Genomic DNA, 18,337 nt, shown 5'->3' with positions numbered 1-18,337 from the left:
CATCATCTTTTAAAGACCCCCTAATCCCTTGCGGGTTGCAGTCTTGGGCAACTGAATGGAACTGAGTGTTTTAGTGGCCAGATGCCTTTCCTGTCGCCAATGCGGAGTTTTGTTCAGCAGATATATTCTCATGGTGCCCAGAGAGAGAAATATCTGCCTCTACCGAGGATCAAACTCACAGCCCTCTTGATTGTGAGGTGAAAGCTCCTCCTCTAGGCCACTTCAACCCTCTAAGCATACCTGGTTATCTACAACTAAAATAAGGGAGGCTTCATTTGTGCAAAACCCTAAGCCGTGGTTTGCTTAACCTCAGTTGACTGAATAAGCCACGTTACTCAGTTCACACAACCTATTGCGTTTTAATTATGTTATAATTATGTTATGCCATTTTGAAATCCCTATTCCTGAGGTCCCATGGAGAACTCTTTGTATCATTCATGGCCCACCAAGCAGCATCTGCAGCAAACCAGAAACATAATGATGCACGTAAGGATGTTGTGGCTAAAGATGGCATTACAATGTATTTATAATTCGACATGAATGTGTTCTGTAGGTGGTTGCCTTTGTGTGACATTATGTTTTATAAATTGCTCCCCTCTCCGACCCCCCCAAAACAAACAAGAAGCTAGCCTCCCACGACTTGATGGCACTTTAGTCATCAGGCTCCATATGTTCAATCATGGTTTGTTTAATAAACCGTAATGACCCAATTCACACGTAACAAGCCATAAATTGTGGTTAGAACATAGAAGACCATCAGAGTTAGAAGAGTTGTTGTAGGTCATCTAGTCCAACCCCCTGCTCAAGCAGGAGAGCATTGACCATTTTGGACAATGGACTGTCCAGTCTTCTCTTGAAAGCCTCCAGTGATGGAGCATCTACAACTTCTGAAGCCGTTCCACTGGTTGATTGTTCTCACTGTCAGGAAATTTCTCCTGAATTCTAGGTTGCTTCTCTCTTTAGTTCTTGGTTGATGGTCTAAGTTAACAAATTCTCTCCTCTCCTCTCCTCTCCACTCCTTTCCTCTCCTATATGCCATTCTCTTCTCTTCCCTTCTTCTCTTCTCTTCTCTTCTCTTCTCCTCTCTTCTCCTCTCCTCTCCTCTCCACTCCACTCCTATCCTATCCTATCCTATCCCATCCCATCCCATCCCATCCCATCCCATCCCATCCCATCCCATCTTCTATTCTATTCTATTCTATTCTATTCTATTCCCTATTCTATTCTCTTTTCTCTATTTGTTTGTTAAACAAGTATAGGGTAACAGGTATAAGTATAAACATGGATATGAACAAAGGAAATGAATAGAAATAAATGGGAAACATAGGACAGGGACGGTAGGCACGCTGGTGCGCTTATGCACACCCCCTTACAGACCTCTTAGGAATGGGGTGAGGTCCACGGTGGACAGTTTAAGGTTGATGCTGGGAGGGTTTGAGGATGTAAGAACGGAGTCAGGGAGAGCATTCCAGGCGTTGACCACTCTGTTGCTGAAGTCGTACTTTCTGCAATCAAGTTTGGAGCGGTTTACCTTGAGTTTGCATCTATTGTTAGTCCGTGTATTATTGAGGTTGAAGCTGAAGTGATCGTTGACAGGTAGGATGTTGTGGCAGACAATTTTGTGTACTATGCTTAGGTCAGACTGTAGGCTCTCCAAGCCCAAAATTTCAGGCCTGGTGTTGTAAGGGATTCTATTGTGAGCAGAGGAGTGGAGGACTCTTCTCTTGATATATTTCTGGACTCAATCAATTGAATTAATGTCCAATATACAGTGGGGATTCCAGGCAGACAAGCTGTATTCGAGGATTGGTCTGGCAAAGGTTTTGTATGCCCTAGTCAGCAGTACAATGTTACTGGAGAAGAAGCTTCTCTCCTCTCCTTCCCTTCAATGTTCCCTCTAATTTTTTTTCACTGTGAGCAGAAAAGTATAGTGTTTGAGCAGCACGTTTTCATGCCTGTGTACCTGAATTTTTTTCACAAATGTCACCTAAGAAAACAACTAAATCAGTATTATTTGAAACTCAGTTATGTTTATTCAAGGTACCCACTTAATGTTATATAATATCAGTATCACTTAACGCTCCTGCTTAGCAACCAAAATGTTGGCTCAGAAGCTCTGGCATTGAAGTGTGCAAGTCTTAAGCTGTCAAATTACAAGATCCTTGTACCCCTAACCCTTTAGAGGAAAAACCCCCAGGGGTGTTCAAACGTGACAGCTTTAAGGCTTGTGGACTTCAGCTCCCAGAATTCCTCCTCCAGTCATATTGGCTCAGGAACTCTGGCATTGAAGTGTGCAAGTTTTAAAGCTGTCAAGTTACAAGACCCTTGCACCCCTAACCCTTTAGGGAAAAAACACCCAGGGGTGTTCAAACCTGACAGCTTTAAGACTTGTGGACTTCAACTCCCAGAATTCCTCCTCCAGTCATGTTGCGGCGACATCATCTGCATGGATCTGCTCCATCTTCGGTTTTTTTCACCGAGGGCAGGGCTGCCGCTGAAGATGCCGATGAGCCCCTGCCACCACCAGAATAACTGCTGCCGTCGCCTCCTCCTCCTCCAACAGCACCACCACAGTTGCTGCCCGGCGCTGCGGCTGAGGTGAAGCTGCCAAAGCTCCCGCTGGCGCCTCCACCCGTGGCAGCGGCGGCGGCACCTCCTCCTCTGCTCGGAGCACCTGAGATGGGCCCCGCGTCAACCCTGCCGCCGCCGCCGCCTCCGCCGTGCTTTTGAGAAGCCATGAGCCCTTTTTTTCCTGCTCCCGTCCCCTCCGCCGCCGCCTTCCTACTGGCTCCCACAGCCTCATGGCTCCTCAAAAGCAAGGCGGAGGAGGAGGGGACAGGGGTGATGTGGGGCCCAGCTCAGGTGCTCCGAGTGGAGGGGGAGGCGTCGCTGCCATGGGCAGGGGCACCGGCGGGAGCTTTGGCGGCTTCACCTCAGCCGCAGCGTCGGGCAGCAAATGTGGTGGTGCTGTTGGAGGAGGAGGAGGAGGCGGCAGCAGTTATTCTAGTGACGGCGGGGGCTTGGGGGGTTCACTTCAGCCGCAGCGCCAGGCGCAAGCGGCTAGGACTGGCTGCCCACAAAGGACCTCCCCAGGTTTGCTTTGCGACTGACAATAGTTTGAGCGGGCGCGGCCGGCGCAAACTACCGTCAGTCACCTCGCGCTCATCAAAACAAGTTCTAGCCACCTGCAAAGGACCTCCCCAGCTTCCGGAGCCTGTGACAGAAGAAATCACTGTGCGGCAGTTGCAAACCGTTGCGCGGTGTTTTCTTGGCATGTGTGCATCTGCACAGCCATGCACCTTAGAGGGAACATTGCTTCCCTTCCCTTCTATTTTATGCTATTCTACTTTACTCTTTCTCTTCTCTTCTCTTCTCTCTCTCCTCTCCTCTCCTCTCCTTTCCTACTATTTATACTATTCTACTTTACTCTTTCTCTTCACTCTTCTCCCTTCCCTTCTATTTTATGCTACTTTACTCTTTCTCTTCTCTCCTCTCCTCTCCTCTCCTTCCCTTCCCTTCTACTTTATGTTATTCTACTTTATTCTTTCTCTTCTCTTCTATCCTCTCCTCCCCTCATTCACTGTCTTGAGGACCATTTCTCTTGCCTCCTCTTCACTGTTGCACCAGGTTCGAATTCTGAGTCAGATTTTCCAGCCAGCCTCCGACTGATCTCTGCAGGAAGAGAAATCCCCCAACCACCCACCCCGTTTCCTCTCAGTTGCTGCCCCTCCATCCCACTTTGCGGTGACTCAAATCCACCCAAGGCCCAAACCGAGGTCCTTGTGAAGGCAGGGAGCTCCAGCGGGATCTGAGTAAGACAATCCCAATGTATGTAGGAAGTGAAGGACTTTAAGTAAAGGGGTGAAATCCTCCCAGTTCAGCCCAGTTCGGCTGAACTGATAGGGACGATTGTCCTTGGTCCTGCAAACCAGTAGTAAAAAGAAAAGCTGTGAGCCGAGCGATTGTCAGAAGGTTTCCCCCCGCTTTTTAAGGCATTTTTTCCCTGCCGGTTTGGGCGAAATGCTTTTAAAAGCTTTTTTAAAAAACTTGGAGCCCAGGAAAATAAAATCTGTCATGACCTCCATTTCTTCCCCATTTATTTGCCAGGAATTGAGAGGGCCCAATCCCATGATATTAATGTTGAGTTTCAAGCCAACTTTTGCACTCTCCTTCTTCGCCCACATAAAGAGGCTCTTTAGTTCCTCTTCACTGTGGTATCATCTGCGTATGTGATATTGTTGTTGATATTTCTTCCAGCAATCCTGCATTATGGCGCCGGCACCCAAAATGTGGTGTGCAAAATTCTTAAAACGCCTGAGGTTGAAAATGCCAAGTGCGGGGCCACAAGAGCCTCTAAGAGCCCCACCTCTTGCCTGCAGGTGGTTGCGTGCCTGAGCAGAGAGAAACGTCAATGTACCACGACTAAGTTTAGAAGCTGCGTTGGAGAAGAGCCCACGAGGAGAGTCCCGGAAGCATCTGCAGGAACGGCACGATGCGCTCGGTTGCTGTGGCGAGCGAGTGGGCTGTGATGAAGCGGCAGAGCTGATTAGATCGAGTCCCGGTGGAATATTTCTGGCTGGGTGGGTGAGAGGGAAGTGACAAGCAGTCACGGCTGGCATGTGGGGTTGTTTTTTCCTCTTAAGACCCAGCGGGAGGGAGGCGAAGCAGCCTCCAACGCAAGATGCCCAATGCTTGTTCTAAGTCACTGGGGTGAAGGGGAACAATGAACGGCCGATCCAAGAATATAACCTATTCTTTACTCAAAGAAAAAAAGGAGGGTGGGAAGCCAGCAGGAGGGAGAAACAAGGGGAGGAAAAGAGAATAAAGGCATGGAAATTTAATGGATTGAAAACAGTCCAAAAATGGAGGCTGGGAAACCCCTTCCTTCTACGTCTCCGTTTGAAAGGAAAGTAGCAGCTCCAATGTCTTATTTATTTATTTTTTATTTATTTATTTCAGTTTGTCAAAACATGTACAAGAAAACAAGTATGAATATAACATATGAACATATAAAGTATGAGCAGGTATACGTATAAACATAAGAAATGGGCCCGAATAAATGGGGACAGGAGGACAGGGACGGTAGGCACGCTGGTGCGCTTATGCACGCCCTCTTTACGGACCTCTTAGGAATGGGGTGAGGTCCACGCTAGGCAGTTTAAGGTTTGTAGGAAGTTAAAACCCAGCCCTCTCCTAGAAAAATAAATATGGGAAATACTGAAAAGGCAGAATATTATATTTTCCCTGGATAAGAAATGGAGAAACAGGTTTTAAGGGGGGGAAACAGACTCACTCTTAATAGCCCCACCTTTGTCAATGGGCCATTAAAAAGCCTGGGTCAGTTTATTCTACATAACAAAGACTTCCCCCTTCAGCTCCAGGGTGATGGGGTTAAGGCATGATAGTTTTGTACCTTTACCTATCTCCCCACAGGGCACCTGGGAAGAAACAAGGCTCAACCAAACTTGGATTCAAAACACAGCCTGGTCCATGAGAGTCTGACAACCAATCAGAATACGAGATCAAGATCCAAGACCAGAGAGGGCAGAAAACCAGGGACTTTCAGCATCCCTGTTTCTTCTTCTTCTTCACCCAACATCTGGAAGCATCTGATCCCTCTTTTCTGTTCAGGAGCTCAAGCCACGTGATCCTGACCACCATTAAACCATCTTTCCAAAGCAGCCTCCGTGTTTCCAGTGTCTTTTCCCCCACTTGGAACTGAACCCAGAAGGACATTTCTTCCAACAGGTTAAAGTTATGGGGGGCTTGAGGATGGAGTCAGGTAGAGCATTCCAGGCGTTGACCCCTCTGTTGCTGAAGTCGCATTTTCTGCAATCGAGTTTGGAGCAGTTTACCTTGAGTTTGCATCAATTGTTTGCCCATTTATTATTGAGGTTGAAGCTGAAGTAGTCGTTGACAGGTAGGACGATGTAGCACATCAATTTTGTGTACTACACTCAGGTCAGACCGTAGGCGGCGTAGTTCCAGGTTCAAAATTTCAAGCCTACTGTTGGCTGCAATTTTGTCTTCCTCATGCCCTGAGCTGGGAAAATGACAAAAGGTTGTCTTGATGGATGAAGGGCCAAAAAACCCCAACCCTCAACCAATTTTTTGTGATGCAAGAGGTTTGTTTTCATCCACTTATATAGCAGCCATGGATCTTTCAATAAGGGTTGGATGAGAAGGTCTCCAGTATCTGTTTCAATCTTATTTTTCTATGTTCCATGTTCTAAGCCAGAGCTGCGCAATCTTGGCAATTTACCGACTGGGGAATTCTGGGAGCTGAAGTCCACAAGTCTTAAAGTTGCCCAGTTTGAAGGTCTCTGATCTAAGTGGAGAGATTGCAGAGGAAGGGATTGCAAGAGAGTAAGTTATGCTGGCTGGAGAATTCTGGGAGATGAAATCCACAACTCTTAAAGTTCCCAAGTTTGAAGACCTCTGATCAAAGTGGAGAGATTGCAGAGGAAGAGATTACAAGAGAGTAAATTATGTTGGCTGAGGAATTCTGAAAGCTGAAGTCCACAAGTCTTAAAGTTGCCATAGTTGGACACCTGGTTTTAAGTTGGTCTTCAAAAGGGGCAGGATTTGAATCACAAAACTGCACACACGATCTTGTCTGCTTAAACACCCCCACAGCCCCACACACCCCACACCCACACCCACACCACGTAGAGGCTGCCCCTGGCTCTGAAACCGACTGATCCTGCCAGACTGAAATTTGTCTTCTCAAATGTCAGAGCAGGAGGGAAATGAGAGGTACCAGTCTTGGCCAGGAGATAATAAGACTGGTCCTTGCACCCGGGGCCAACCCTGCAATGCTCTGGGACTGTCTGCCCTGCTCTTCCTCCGCCCTCTCACCTGGGGCTTCTCTCCCACAGGAAGCCTTGGCGTCAGTCGGCGGGAAGGGAGAGGCTTACCTGAGGGATGGAACAGCTCCCACGCCTCCCTGAGAGGCAGCCCAAGCCAGCAACACGGGACACACCCCATGCAGTGGGAGAAGATTGAGCTGGGCCCCCAAACTCCTGTGAGCAGAAGTGTTCTGAGCTAGGCTTCCCCAGGAGCACGAAGCCGACTCCTCGTCCCGATAAACCCCTTTTATTTCATTGACAGTGAATTCCTCTCCAGCAAAGTCTTTCCTCTCCCACAGTCTTTCCAGATAGTTCACAATTACTGACCTTTATCAGGCTTGGAGAGTGGCCAGGCTGATATCTTTCAGATGCCGCAATCCTTGGCAAGAATGAACGAATGATCTCCTGCAAACTCCACTCCCCTTTGGCCCCTCTTTTATTCCCTCTGGGAGGGGCCATTCATTGTCCACCTGTGGCCTTACTCCCAAGTCGGCCCCTGTTCTTTAGCTGTTCCCTTCGTCTGGTCACTCTGTGCATGCAGATTTTTTTGGCCATTTAAGCTCATGCCGGCTGCTTCAGTGACTCCATCCAGCCACCTCCTTCTCTGTCGTCCCCTTCTTCTTCTTTTGCCCTCCATCTTTCCCAGCATGAGGCTCATCTCCAGTGAGTCTTTCTTTCTCATTAGGTGGCCAAAGTACTTGAGTTTCCTCTTCAGGATCCGGCCTTCTAAAGAGCAGCCAGGGTTGATCTCCTCTAGGACTGACCGGTTGGATGGCCTTGCAGTCCAAGGGACTCAATGCAGGAGTCTTCTCCAGCACCAGAGTTCAAAGGCCTCCATTCTTTGGTGCTCAGCCTTCCTTATGGTCCAACCTTCACAGCCATCCATTGCAACGGGGAAAACCACAGCCTTGACTATACGCACTTTTGTTGGCAGGGTGATGTCTCTGTTTTTTTATATATATATATTTATTATATCAGATAGATAGATAGATGATAGATAGATGATAGATAGATAGATAGATAGATAGATAGATAGATAGATAGATGATAGATAGATAGATAGATAGATAGATAGATAGATAGATAGATAGATAGATAGATGTGGGTGGGTGGGTGGGTATATATATATGAGAGATAGAGAGATAGAGATAGTTAGAGAGATAGAGAGATAGATAGAGATGATAGATGATAGACAGACAGACAGACAGACAGATATATTGTATACTTATTATATGAAAATAATGCAATAACCACTGGTTTAATTAACCGTACTATGAAAAACTGTACTATGAAAAACGACGATGAATAGCCCCATTGAGTACTTTGGAGAAGACCCTTCTAGTGTCTCCTCGACCGAGTAAGAGTTTGACCAGATGACCAGATGATGGTAGATTGCAATACTATGATTCTATGATTCCCAGCCCTGAGTGCACCAGAGGCTGATGGGCTCCATGATCCCACAAGGAGTTAAACTTGCTTGTCTTTGCTTCACCTGAGCTCTACATAAGAAGCCCAAGGAGCATTTCCCCTCCTTAAAGGACCCTTGTTCTCTCTTCCTGGAGCCAATGAGTAGTTAAGTCAAGACGGAGCATTACAAAGGTTGATCCCTCCACCATGGGTCTCCGCCATGCCTTTGGGCTCCTGGGGATAGGCTGCCTTTGGCTTCTTTCAGGTAAGGCCTGGGCAGGAATCCCTACTTCCATCAAGAAATTGTCAGAGGTAGAAGATGGATTGAATATATTTAGAATAAATATCGGACTAAGAAATTCCAATTAGCTTATGAGTGAAAGAACAAGGATTGGTATAATTTATCTAAAGTTAGCTTAACAAAAGAGGAGTTCAAGTACAAGAGGAGGAAGATGTTAGTTAGCTTATGTTAGTGTAGGATTGTTAAATGTTTATACCCTGCATTTTGCTCTGGGAGGTTGGGGGGAGGGAGGGTTGGAGGGGGGGTGAGATCGGGGGGGGGGGGAGGGAGGGGAGGGGAGGGGGATACTTTTGTAAAATTTATTAAAACTCTTTAATAAAAAGAAGAAAAAGTTGTCAGAGGTTCAGACACGTTTCTCTTTCGTTTTGACTTGGCACAAGTTGTAGGTAGCCCTAACTTTTCAGAAGCCACCATTTGGGGCAGGGGCCCCAACCTGGAGGCTTTTTCTGTTTTGAAAAGTTTACTTTTTATTCTCTTCCATACAATTATAGGTCTACATTCACATAGCTCTTCTTCTTCTTCTTTACATTTGTCATTTTTATACATTTATTATTCCAATTTAAAAGATTATGATATACAGTTTGGGTTGCTCTCTTCACCATCCCATCCGCCTGTTTTAACACCACCTTATTTTCCCTTTCTTTCCTTCCTCCCTCCCTTCTCTACTTCCTTCCTTCCTCCACTCCTTCCCCTTCATTCTTCCCTTACCTCTCCCCTACTCCTCTCTTCCTCTCCCCCTTCCTACCCTCTCTCCTTCTCTTTCTCTCCCTTCCACCCTCCTCTCCTTCCCTCCTCTTCCTCTCGTTCTCCTCTCTGGAGGCCAGCTAGGAGTCCCCAACACCCTCCTTACAATATTTTCCACTTCTGGTCTCTCCCTCCTCCTTCACTCTGACCTTCTCTACTTTCTTCCTTCCCTCCCCTTCTTCCCCTTCCTTCTTCCCTTACCTCTCCCCTACTCCTCTCTTCCTCTTCCCCTTCCTACCCTCTCTCCTTCTCTTTCCCTCCCATCCATCCTCCTCTCCTTACTTCTTCCTTCCTTCCCTCCTCTTCTTCCCCTTCCTTCTTCCATTCCCTTTCTCCTACTCCTCCCTTCCTCTTCCCCTTCCTACCCTCTCTCCTTCTCTTTCCCTCCCTTCCACCCTCCTCTCCTTCCCTCTTTCTTCCTTTCCTCCTCTTCCTCTCCTCTTCTTTGGAGGCCAGCTGGGAGTCTCCAACACCCTCCTTCCAATATTTCCCCCTTCTGGTCTCTCCTTCCTCCTTCACCTTGAATTGCTACCAATGTTCCCTCTAAGGTGCGCAGCTGCCATGCACATGGCAAGAAAATACCGCGCAACAGTTTGCAACTGCCGCGCAGTGATTTCTTCTGTCACAGGCTCCGGAAGCTGGGGAGATCCTTTGCAGGTGGCTAGAACTGGCCGCCCACAAAGGACCTGCCCAGACTTGTTTTGATGGCGTGAGGCAACTGACGGTAGTTTGCGCCGGCCGCGCCCGCTCAAACTATTGTCAGTTGCCCCGTGTTCAGCAAAGCAAACCTGGGGAGGTCCTTTGTGGGCAGCCAGTCCTAGCCGCTTGCGCCTGGCGCTGTGGCTGAAGTGAACCCCCCAAGCCCCCGCCGTCACTAGAATAACTGCTGCCGCCTCCTCCTCCTCCTCCTCCTCCTCCTCCAACAGCACCACCACATTTGCTGCCTGACGCTGTTGGAGGAGGTGAAGCCGCCAGAGCTCCCGCCGGTGCCCCTGCCCATGGCAGCGACGCCTCCCCCTCCGCTCGGAGCACCTGAGCTGGGCCCCGCATCGCCCCTGTCCCCTCCTCCTCCGCCTTGCTTTTGAGGAGCCATGAGGCTGTGGGAGCCAGTAGGAAGGCGGCGGCGGAGGGGACGGGAGCAGGAAAAAAAAGGCCTCATGGCTTCTCAAAAGCATGGCGGAGGAGGAGGCGGTGGCAGGGGTGACACGGGGCCCAGCTCAGGTGCTCCGAGCAGAGGGGGAGGTGCCGCCGCCGCTGCCACAGGTGGAGGCGCCAGCGGGAGCTTTGGCAGCTTCACCTCAGCCGCAGCGCCAGGCAGCAACTGTGGTGGTGCTGTTGGAGGAGGAGGAGGAGGAGGAGGAGGAGGAGGAGGAGGAGGAGGCGGCGGCAGCAGTTATTCTGGTGGTGGCAGGGGCTCGTCGGCATCTTCAGCGGCAGCCCTGCCCTCAGTGAAAAAAACCGAAGATGGAGCAGATCCATGCAGGTGATGTCGCCGCAACATGACTGGAGGAGGAATTCTGGGAGTTGAAGTCCACAAGTCTTAAAGCTGTCAGGTTTGAACACCCCTGGGTGTTTTTTCCCTAAAGGGTTAAGGGTGCAAGAGTCTTGTAACTTGACAGCTTTAAGACTTGCACACTTCAATGCCAGAGTTCCTGGGCCAACATTTTGGTTGCTAAGCAGGAGCGTTGTTAAGTGGTACTGATATTATATAACACTTATAACAGCTTGTCAATCAGGAAAGTCGGCAGTTCGGTGGTTCAAGTCCCTAGTGCTGCGTACTGGAGTGAGCTCCAGTGACTTATCCCAGCTTCTGCCAACTTAGCGGTTTGAAAGCACCTAAAAAATGCAAGTAGAAAAATAGGAACCACCTTTGGTGGGAAGGAAACAGCGTTCCGTGCACCTTCGGCACTCAGTCATGACAGCCACGTGATCATGGAGACGTCTTCGGACGGCGCTGGCTCTTCGGCTTTGAAATGGAGATGAGCATCGCCCCCTAGAGTTGGAAGCGACTAGGACGTTTGTGCCAGGGGAACCTTTAATATTTTGACTTGCGAACATCCCAAAGCCTGCAGTTGTGCAGCCCATAAATATAGATAAATGGACTAATAAAAAGTCTGAGTAATGGGTGTTTCCGTGCCTGGCGAGACAATCAGATTTAGGAAGTTCTAGAATTACAAAATCTTTTTAATTTATCTCCAGGCACGCAATGTTCACGATAGCGCCGATAATAACCATCCAGCTTAGCATTTCTGAATGGCATTTCAAGTAGATTGTGCCACACTCCAGAAAGTAGGCATGGCAACCTTCTTAAGATGCCACCAGCATCCCAGGTTTATTACCTTAATAAAGAGAATTTCCTCCTTTTGAAATCCCTGGTGAAAAGCTGCCCTCTTGTGGAGGATGCTGGTATTACCTCACCTGAAGCAAGGTAGGCTGTTCTTGACTTACAACAGTTCGTTTAGTTACCATTCAAAGTTGTGATGACACTGAAAAGAAGAGACTTAGGACTGTTTTTCACACTTACAACCCCATAATCACATGATCAAAATCCAGACACTTGGCCACTGACTCATATTTATGACGGTTGCAGAGTCCCGGGCTTATGTGATACCCTTTTGTGACCTACTGACAGAGTCAACAGGGAAGCCGGATTCACTTAACGACCATGGGGCTAACTGAACAACCAAAAGATATCTTTAAAAAGATATATTTGTAGCAAGAAAGATCATAAAACGGGACAAAATATTAACAACCACCTAGCTTTGGTGAAGTGGAGCACTTTAAGAACGGTCTCTTTTGGCAACAGAAATGTTGGGGTCAGTTGTAAGTTGAGGGCTATCGGTGCATTTCACTCACAGGGATCTAAGTTACATCAGATTGAAGGGGTGGGGAAAAACACTGTCTAGATGTTGAGGCTTTGGAAAAAGTTCCGAGAAGAGCAGCTAAGATGGTCAAAGAACGGCTGCAGGTTTTGGAGCCGCCTGTGGCTCTTTCATCCCTCTGCTGTGGCTCCCTGTCGCTCACAATATGCGTCACAACCCCCAATGTGTGACACCCGCCGGCATGTGATTTATGGAGGCTTTCAACCCCCGGTAGGCCAACCATGGATCAGTCTAAGAAAGGAAGAGTTTCAGAAGAAAACCGAACCTTTAATTCAACTACATATGCTAGTTTTGTGGGTGCTCAGGAAATAGTCACGGGAAGGGTTCTGTGGGCCCCGGTGTTTTCTTTTCTGTGGGAAACAGGTCCAAATAGCTCTTGGAGTGTTTAAAGCTGCTGACCCCTGGGCCAGTCTAAAGAAAAGAAGAATTAGAGGGGACATGATAGCAGCATTGCAGTACTTGAGGGGCTGCCACAAAGAAGAGGGGGTCAAATGATTCTCCAAAGCACCAGAAGGCAGGACAAGAAACAATGGATGGAAATTAATCAAGGAAAGAAGCAACCTGGGATTGAGGAGAAACTTCCTAACAGTGAGGACAATGAACCAGTGGAACAGCTTGCCACCAGAAATTGTGGGTGCTCCATCACTGGAGGTTTTTAAGAAGTGACTGGAGAGCCACTTATATGAAATAATATAGGTTCTCCTGCTTGAGCAGGGGCTGGATTAGAAGACCTCCAAGGTCCCCTCCAGCTCATTCTATTCTATTCTATTTTATTCCATTCCATTCCACCCCCAACCTCTCTACTCTACTCTATTCTATTCTTCATTCCAATCTATATTCCATTCCATTCCATTCTATTCCATTCTTTCCATATTCCATATTCTATTCTATTCTATTCCATTCCATTCCATTCCCAACCACTCTACTCTACTCTACTCTACTCTACTCTACTCTACTCTACTCTTCATTCCAATATCCTATCCAATCATATCCTATCCTATTCTATTCCATTCTTTCCATATTCTATTCTATTCCATTCCCAATCTCTCTACTCTGCTCTGCTCTGCTCTACTCTACTCTACTCTTCATTCAAATATCTATTCCATTCTATTCTATGCCATTCCATTCCTTTCCATCCCCAACCTCTCTACTCTACTCTACTCTACTCTACTCTATACCATTCCATTCCATACCATACCATACCACACCATACCATACCATTCTTTATTCTATTCTTTATTCCATTCCCAACCTTGACTGCTTGAAGATGTGTGTGGCAAAGGTGGCTGGGGATTCTGGGAGTTGAAGTCCACGCATCTTCAGCCGGGCCAAGGTTGAGAAACACTACTCTAGCAGGTTGGTCCACTGGGCCAAGGACCAAGGAGTTGATGCGATCAGACAGAAGCAGGAAAGGCTTCGTTGGGTACCTGCGCTCGGCAGGCAGTTAGACAGGATGGCTGAATTTCTCCCCCCCCCCCCGGCCTCTTCTCTTGGTCCAGCCCAGCCCGTGCATGACCGTGGAGATACCTTCCAAGTAGCGCCCACTCCAGATTCTGACCTGGAGGAGGAGAAGGAGGCGGCTCCTCGGGATGACATCCTTGACATCAACCAAGGTAGAACTTACGGTCCTTTCATAAAATATATATTAACCACTCCTCTGAACACCTAATTAGCACAGTCCTGTCTTGTGTCTAAGGGTATTTTACCCATGGTGTTGTAGGGCTGTAGTGCTATCACCCTTCTCATCTTTTCTACTACCTTCTACTACTGGTATCTTATGATTATATCACTTCATTGTTTGTATGTACATGGAGAGCTTCTGCACCAAAGACAAATTCCTTCTGTCCAATTATACATGGCCAATGTACTCTTCTCTTCTCTTCTATTCCTTATTCTATTCTATTCTATTCTATTCTATTCTATTCTATTCCTTTTTTCTTTTCTCTTCTCTTCTGTTCTATTCTATTCTCTTCTTTCTATTCTATTACTTATTCTATTCTTATTCTCTTCTCTTCTCTTCCTTATTCTATTCTGCTCTGTTCTGCTCTATTCCCTTATTCTCTTCTCTTCTAGTCTATTCCTTATTCTCTTCTCTTTTCTTCTCTTTTCTTCCTTATTCTCTTCTGTTCTGTTCTATTCTATTCCTTATTCCATTCCATTCCATTCTATTCCTTATTTCATTCCATTCCATTCTATTCTCAATTCCATCATCTCTCTTCTCTATTCCTTTCCATTTTCTATTCCACTTTCTTTTCTGTTCTAATTATACTGCTGTAAAACTTGCTTTGTACATTGTATTAGTTCAGTACCATGATATTTCTACAATGTTGATGACAAATGATTAGCACTCGAATGTTTAATTAGTTTAATCCATTGAGTTTTCAATAAAAGAAATAAGTATTGTCAATCCTAATTATTACGCTTTAAAATATTAATGTTAATAATCATCAAATCACTCAAATATCTTTATTATAGTACTTGCAAAGCAATAGAAAGAAGAATAATAGTAACAACACCAATAAAAGGGGAAACAAAGAAGATAATAAAATGGATAAATATAATATTACAGTCACCCTGGGTCAGTTAATATCCATCCAGATTAAGCAGCACTGTGAGAATATGCTGTTGGGAAAAAAAGAAAAAATGAAGACAATAAAAAGCATCTCTAATTAATGTTTTTGTGCAATTGGTGAATACCTTTGGCCATCATAGTATTGGGCATCTACATCTGCAGTTGAGCAGTGCAATATAAAAATGTGGGAAGTTGTAGGAAATTGTTTGCTATACAATAAATGCTTTCTTCCCAGATCCACTGCTAATATTAAGATCCCCACTCTATATGAAGGAGAAACTTCCTAATAGTGAGGACAATTAATCAGTGGAACAGCTTGCCACCAAAAATCGTGGGTGCCCCTGCTCCACCATCACTGGAGGTTTTTAAGAAAAGACTGGACAGTCGCTTGTCTAAAATGGGATAGGTTCTCCTGCTTGAGCAGAGGGCTGGACTAGAAGACCTCCAAGGTCCCATTCTATTCTGTATTCTGTATTCTCTTCTCTGTTCTATTCTATTTTCTATTCTATTCCTTAATATTGTTTGAAAGTACTTAAAAAAAGAAAAGATAATCAATGCATCTGTGACGAGGATCAGAGCACTAATAGATTTTTTTTAAAGAAAAAAGAAAATTCAAACTTTCCCTTTTTTTCTGCATGGGTTAATTACAATATTTATACATTTTGAGGTCCCCTGAGTAGCCAAGCTAGGAGTAATTATGTTTCCCGAGTTTCAGACGTGGCCCAGTTTGTCTTTAACTCCATTCCCACGTTCTGTTCCCAGGACTGATTCCATTAGGGGCACCTGAGCACAGTTTCCTGCTTGAAGGCGATATCATCAAGTTGGTAAGTCAAGAAATGCTAGAGGGACGGGGATCTCCAGCAGATAGGCAAGTACAACAACAACAAAAAGAAAAGAGTTTGGACAACCATTTGTCCAGAATGGTGTAGTGCCCCTTGCTTGAGCAGGGGGCTGGACTAGAAGACCTCCAAGATCTTCTTCTGACTCTGTTTTCTTGTTAATGTTGCTATTAGATGGTCCTGAAAGGCCTCTTAAAAACAGGTGAATTTGAACTTCTATCTAAGTAAAACTTCTAGGGTTAGTATGAATAGCAGAGGCAATAGGGGGCAGCCTTGTCTTACGCCCTTATTTACCGTATTTTTTGGAGTATAAGACGCACTTTAGTTTTGGGGGAGGAAAATAGGAAAAAAAGATTCTGCCAAGCAGGTATTCATTTTTATTTCCATAGCACCCGGAAAGCAAGCAAACACAATAGGATAATAACATGACACTTTTTGCCACTTTCTTTCCTTTCCCCAGGAAGCAGGGAAAAATCTTAATAAATTTAACTAGATGTCTGGGCATTCAGCCAAAAGCAATTCACACCTCATAAAATGTAACAAAGCTGAATCAATAAACCAGCTCAAGCCCTTGCCTGAAGGAAACCATTGAGAAAACTCAGATAGGAACTCTCTGCCTTGCCCTTGAGAGGATTATCTCCCCAAAATAGAAACTGGACAAAAGAAGTACCTCTTAAGGCAGTCTTCAAATCTTTCATAGTAAGCTTCCCCCAGCTGGAGAAATTGTTCCAACAGTATGCTGCAGTAAAATTATTCTAAGCTTTTTTTTCAACCCTAATGAGGTGCTATCGAGTGAAGCTTTAGCATTAGGGCTGAAAAATAGCTTCCCAAAAGCTACATTCAGAGTATAAGATGCACCCAAATTTTGACCCTCTTTGGGGGGGGGGGAAGGTGTGTCTTATACTCCAAAAAATACGGTATGTTGAATTTTTCTGTTGTTTCTCCATTTATTATCCCCCTTGCCATTTGACTGGAATATATTGTTCGGACCATCTTTATGAATTTCTCTCCAAAATTCATATTTTTTGATTGTAGCATCATAAACTGCCAACTCATATTATCAAACACTTTTTGTGCATCTAAGAAAATCAATGCTAATTATTTTTTGGGGTGTGCTTCGTAGTAGACATTTGTGATAATTCTCATATTTTTCAACTGTCTTTTGGGTTAAAAAAAAACCACTCTGGTCCGGGTGTATAAATTAATTTAAAAAATCTTTTTAGTCTTTCTGAGATTATGGAGGTGAATATTTTGTAATCAACAATTTAATAGTGATATTGGTGTATAGTTTTTTAATCTGTTGGTGATCTGTCTCTTCTTTTGGCATTCATCAGATATATGCTTCTGACCAAGATATATAGGTAGTTCAGCCCCTAAGTGCGTCTTTGTAGACCTCCAGGAGTAAAGGTCCTAGCGGTTCTTGTATAATTTTGTAAGTTCTGCGGGAAGTCCATCTGGACCAGGAGTTTAATTGGGGTTTTTTTCCTTAATTATCTCTGTCATATTTATTATTGTTATTCTTTTGTTTAACAACATTCTCATTATATCGGCTATTTTGATTAGACCAGCTTTTTTCAAATATTGTTTAGTACTGTCTTCTCATATATTTTTTTAAAGTTTTTTATTTTTATTTCTCATACATCCATTCACAAATAAACACTCTCATAACTATTATTAATAATATGTGTTATCCTTTAACATTTATAACAATTTTTCCTCCCCCTAAGTTAAAAATATAATCGAGATTGCTTTTCTAACATCCCATACACCGATCTTATTTCACAACAATCTTCTTCTTCTTCCTTTCTTCCCTCCTTTCTTCTCTCCTTCACTCCTTTCTTCTTTCGTCCTCTCCTTCGCTCCTTCCCCTTCCTCTCCCCTACTCTTCCCCTCTTCTTCCCTTCCCTACCCTCTCTCCTACTCTTACTTCCCCTCCCTTTCTTCCTCTCCTTTTCCCTTTCTTCTTTCCCTCTCCTTTCTCCTCTCCTCTTCTTTCCTTTCTCTCTACTCCTCTCTCCATTTCTTTCTCTCCTTTTCCATTTCTCCTTTCCCTCTCCTTTCTCCTCTCCTCTTCCTTCTTCTGGTATATTTTCTTGGCTATACAAAGCTATAATTGAGATTGCTTTTCTACCATTGTTAGATTCGGGCAACGAGAGAACAGACTCCAGACGATAGTGACAACAACAGCTCTTTATTAATAGTAGTAGTGATCCAACTTGACTTGGGGTCTAATAGCTCCCCTTTTATAGGGATCGGGTACACCTCCCGTCCAATCAGAACAACCCCTTGTTCCCGCCCTAGTGGTGGACCTAAGTGGAGACTTACAGCAGTATATGCTAATATCTAACAACCATCCCATACACCTGCCTTATTTTACAACAATCCTTCCTTCCTTCCTTCTCTCCTTCCCTCCCTCCTCTCCTTAACTCTCCTTTCTTCTTTCCTCCTCTCCTTTCCCTTCTCTACTTCCCTTTCCCCCACTTCTCCCCTCTTCTTCCCTTCCCTACCCTCTCTCCTACTCTTACTTCCCCTCCCTTTTTTACTCTCCTTTCCCCTTTCTTCTTTTCCTCTCCTTTCTCCTCTCTCTTTTTAAAAAGTTTTTATTTTTATTCTTTTAGTTACAGGTATACATTCACATAGTTATTGTTCTTATTTATGGTTATCATTTACGTATTTGTTTTTCCATATAAAAAGTTAAAAAAATACATTCTGGGTTGCTTTTCTTACCACCCCATACACCTATT

At 45.2% G+C, this 18,337-nt stretch overlaps 1 protein-coding gene across 2 annotated transcripts in view; it reads left to right on the top strand.

Annotated features, from left to right (window-relative positions):
- Positions 1-8,368: 8,368 nt before the first annotated feature.
- ASTL (astacin like metalloendopeptidase) overlaps positions 8,369-18,337 on the top strand; it is a 37,786-nt gene continuing 27,817 nt past the window's right edge. The window contains exons 1-3 of one of the 2 annotated variants that reach the window (XM_081960931.1): positions 8,369-8,520; positions 13,682-13,795; positions 15,517-15,578. In XM_081960931.1, coding sequence (XP_081817057.1) covers positions 8,463-8,520; positions 13,682-13,795; positions 15,517-15,578 — 234 coding nt within the window. In that variant the 5' untranslated portion in view covers positions 8,369-8,462. The remainder of the gene's footprint in view (positions 8,521-13,681; positions 13,796-15,516; positions 15,579-18,337) is intronic. The other variant, XM_081960932.1, reaches the window with a different exon arrangement.

This window comes from Natrix helvetica (genome assembly GCF_964273705.1).
Source record: "Natrix helvetica genome assembly, chromosome: 8".
In the NCBI taxonomy this organism is placed as follows: domain Eukaryota; kingdom Metazoa; phylum Chordata; class Lepidosauria; order Squamata; family Natricidae; genus Natrix; species Natrix helvetica.
Note: the sequence above shows the minus strand (reverse complement) of the source record. Positions and strands in the feature narration are given on the sequence as shown.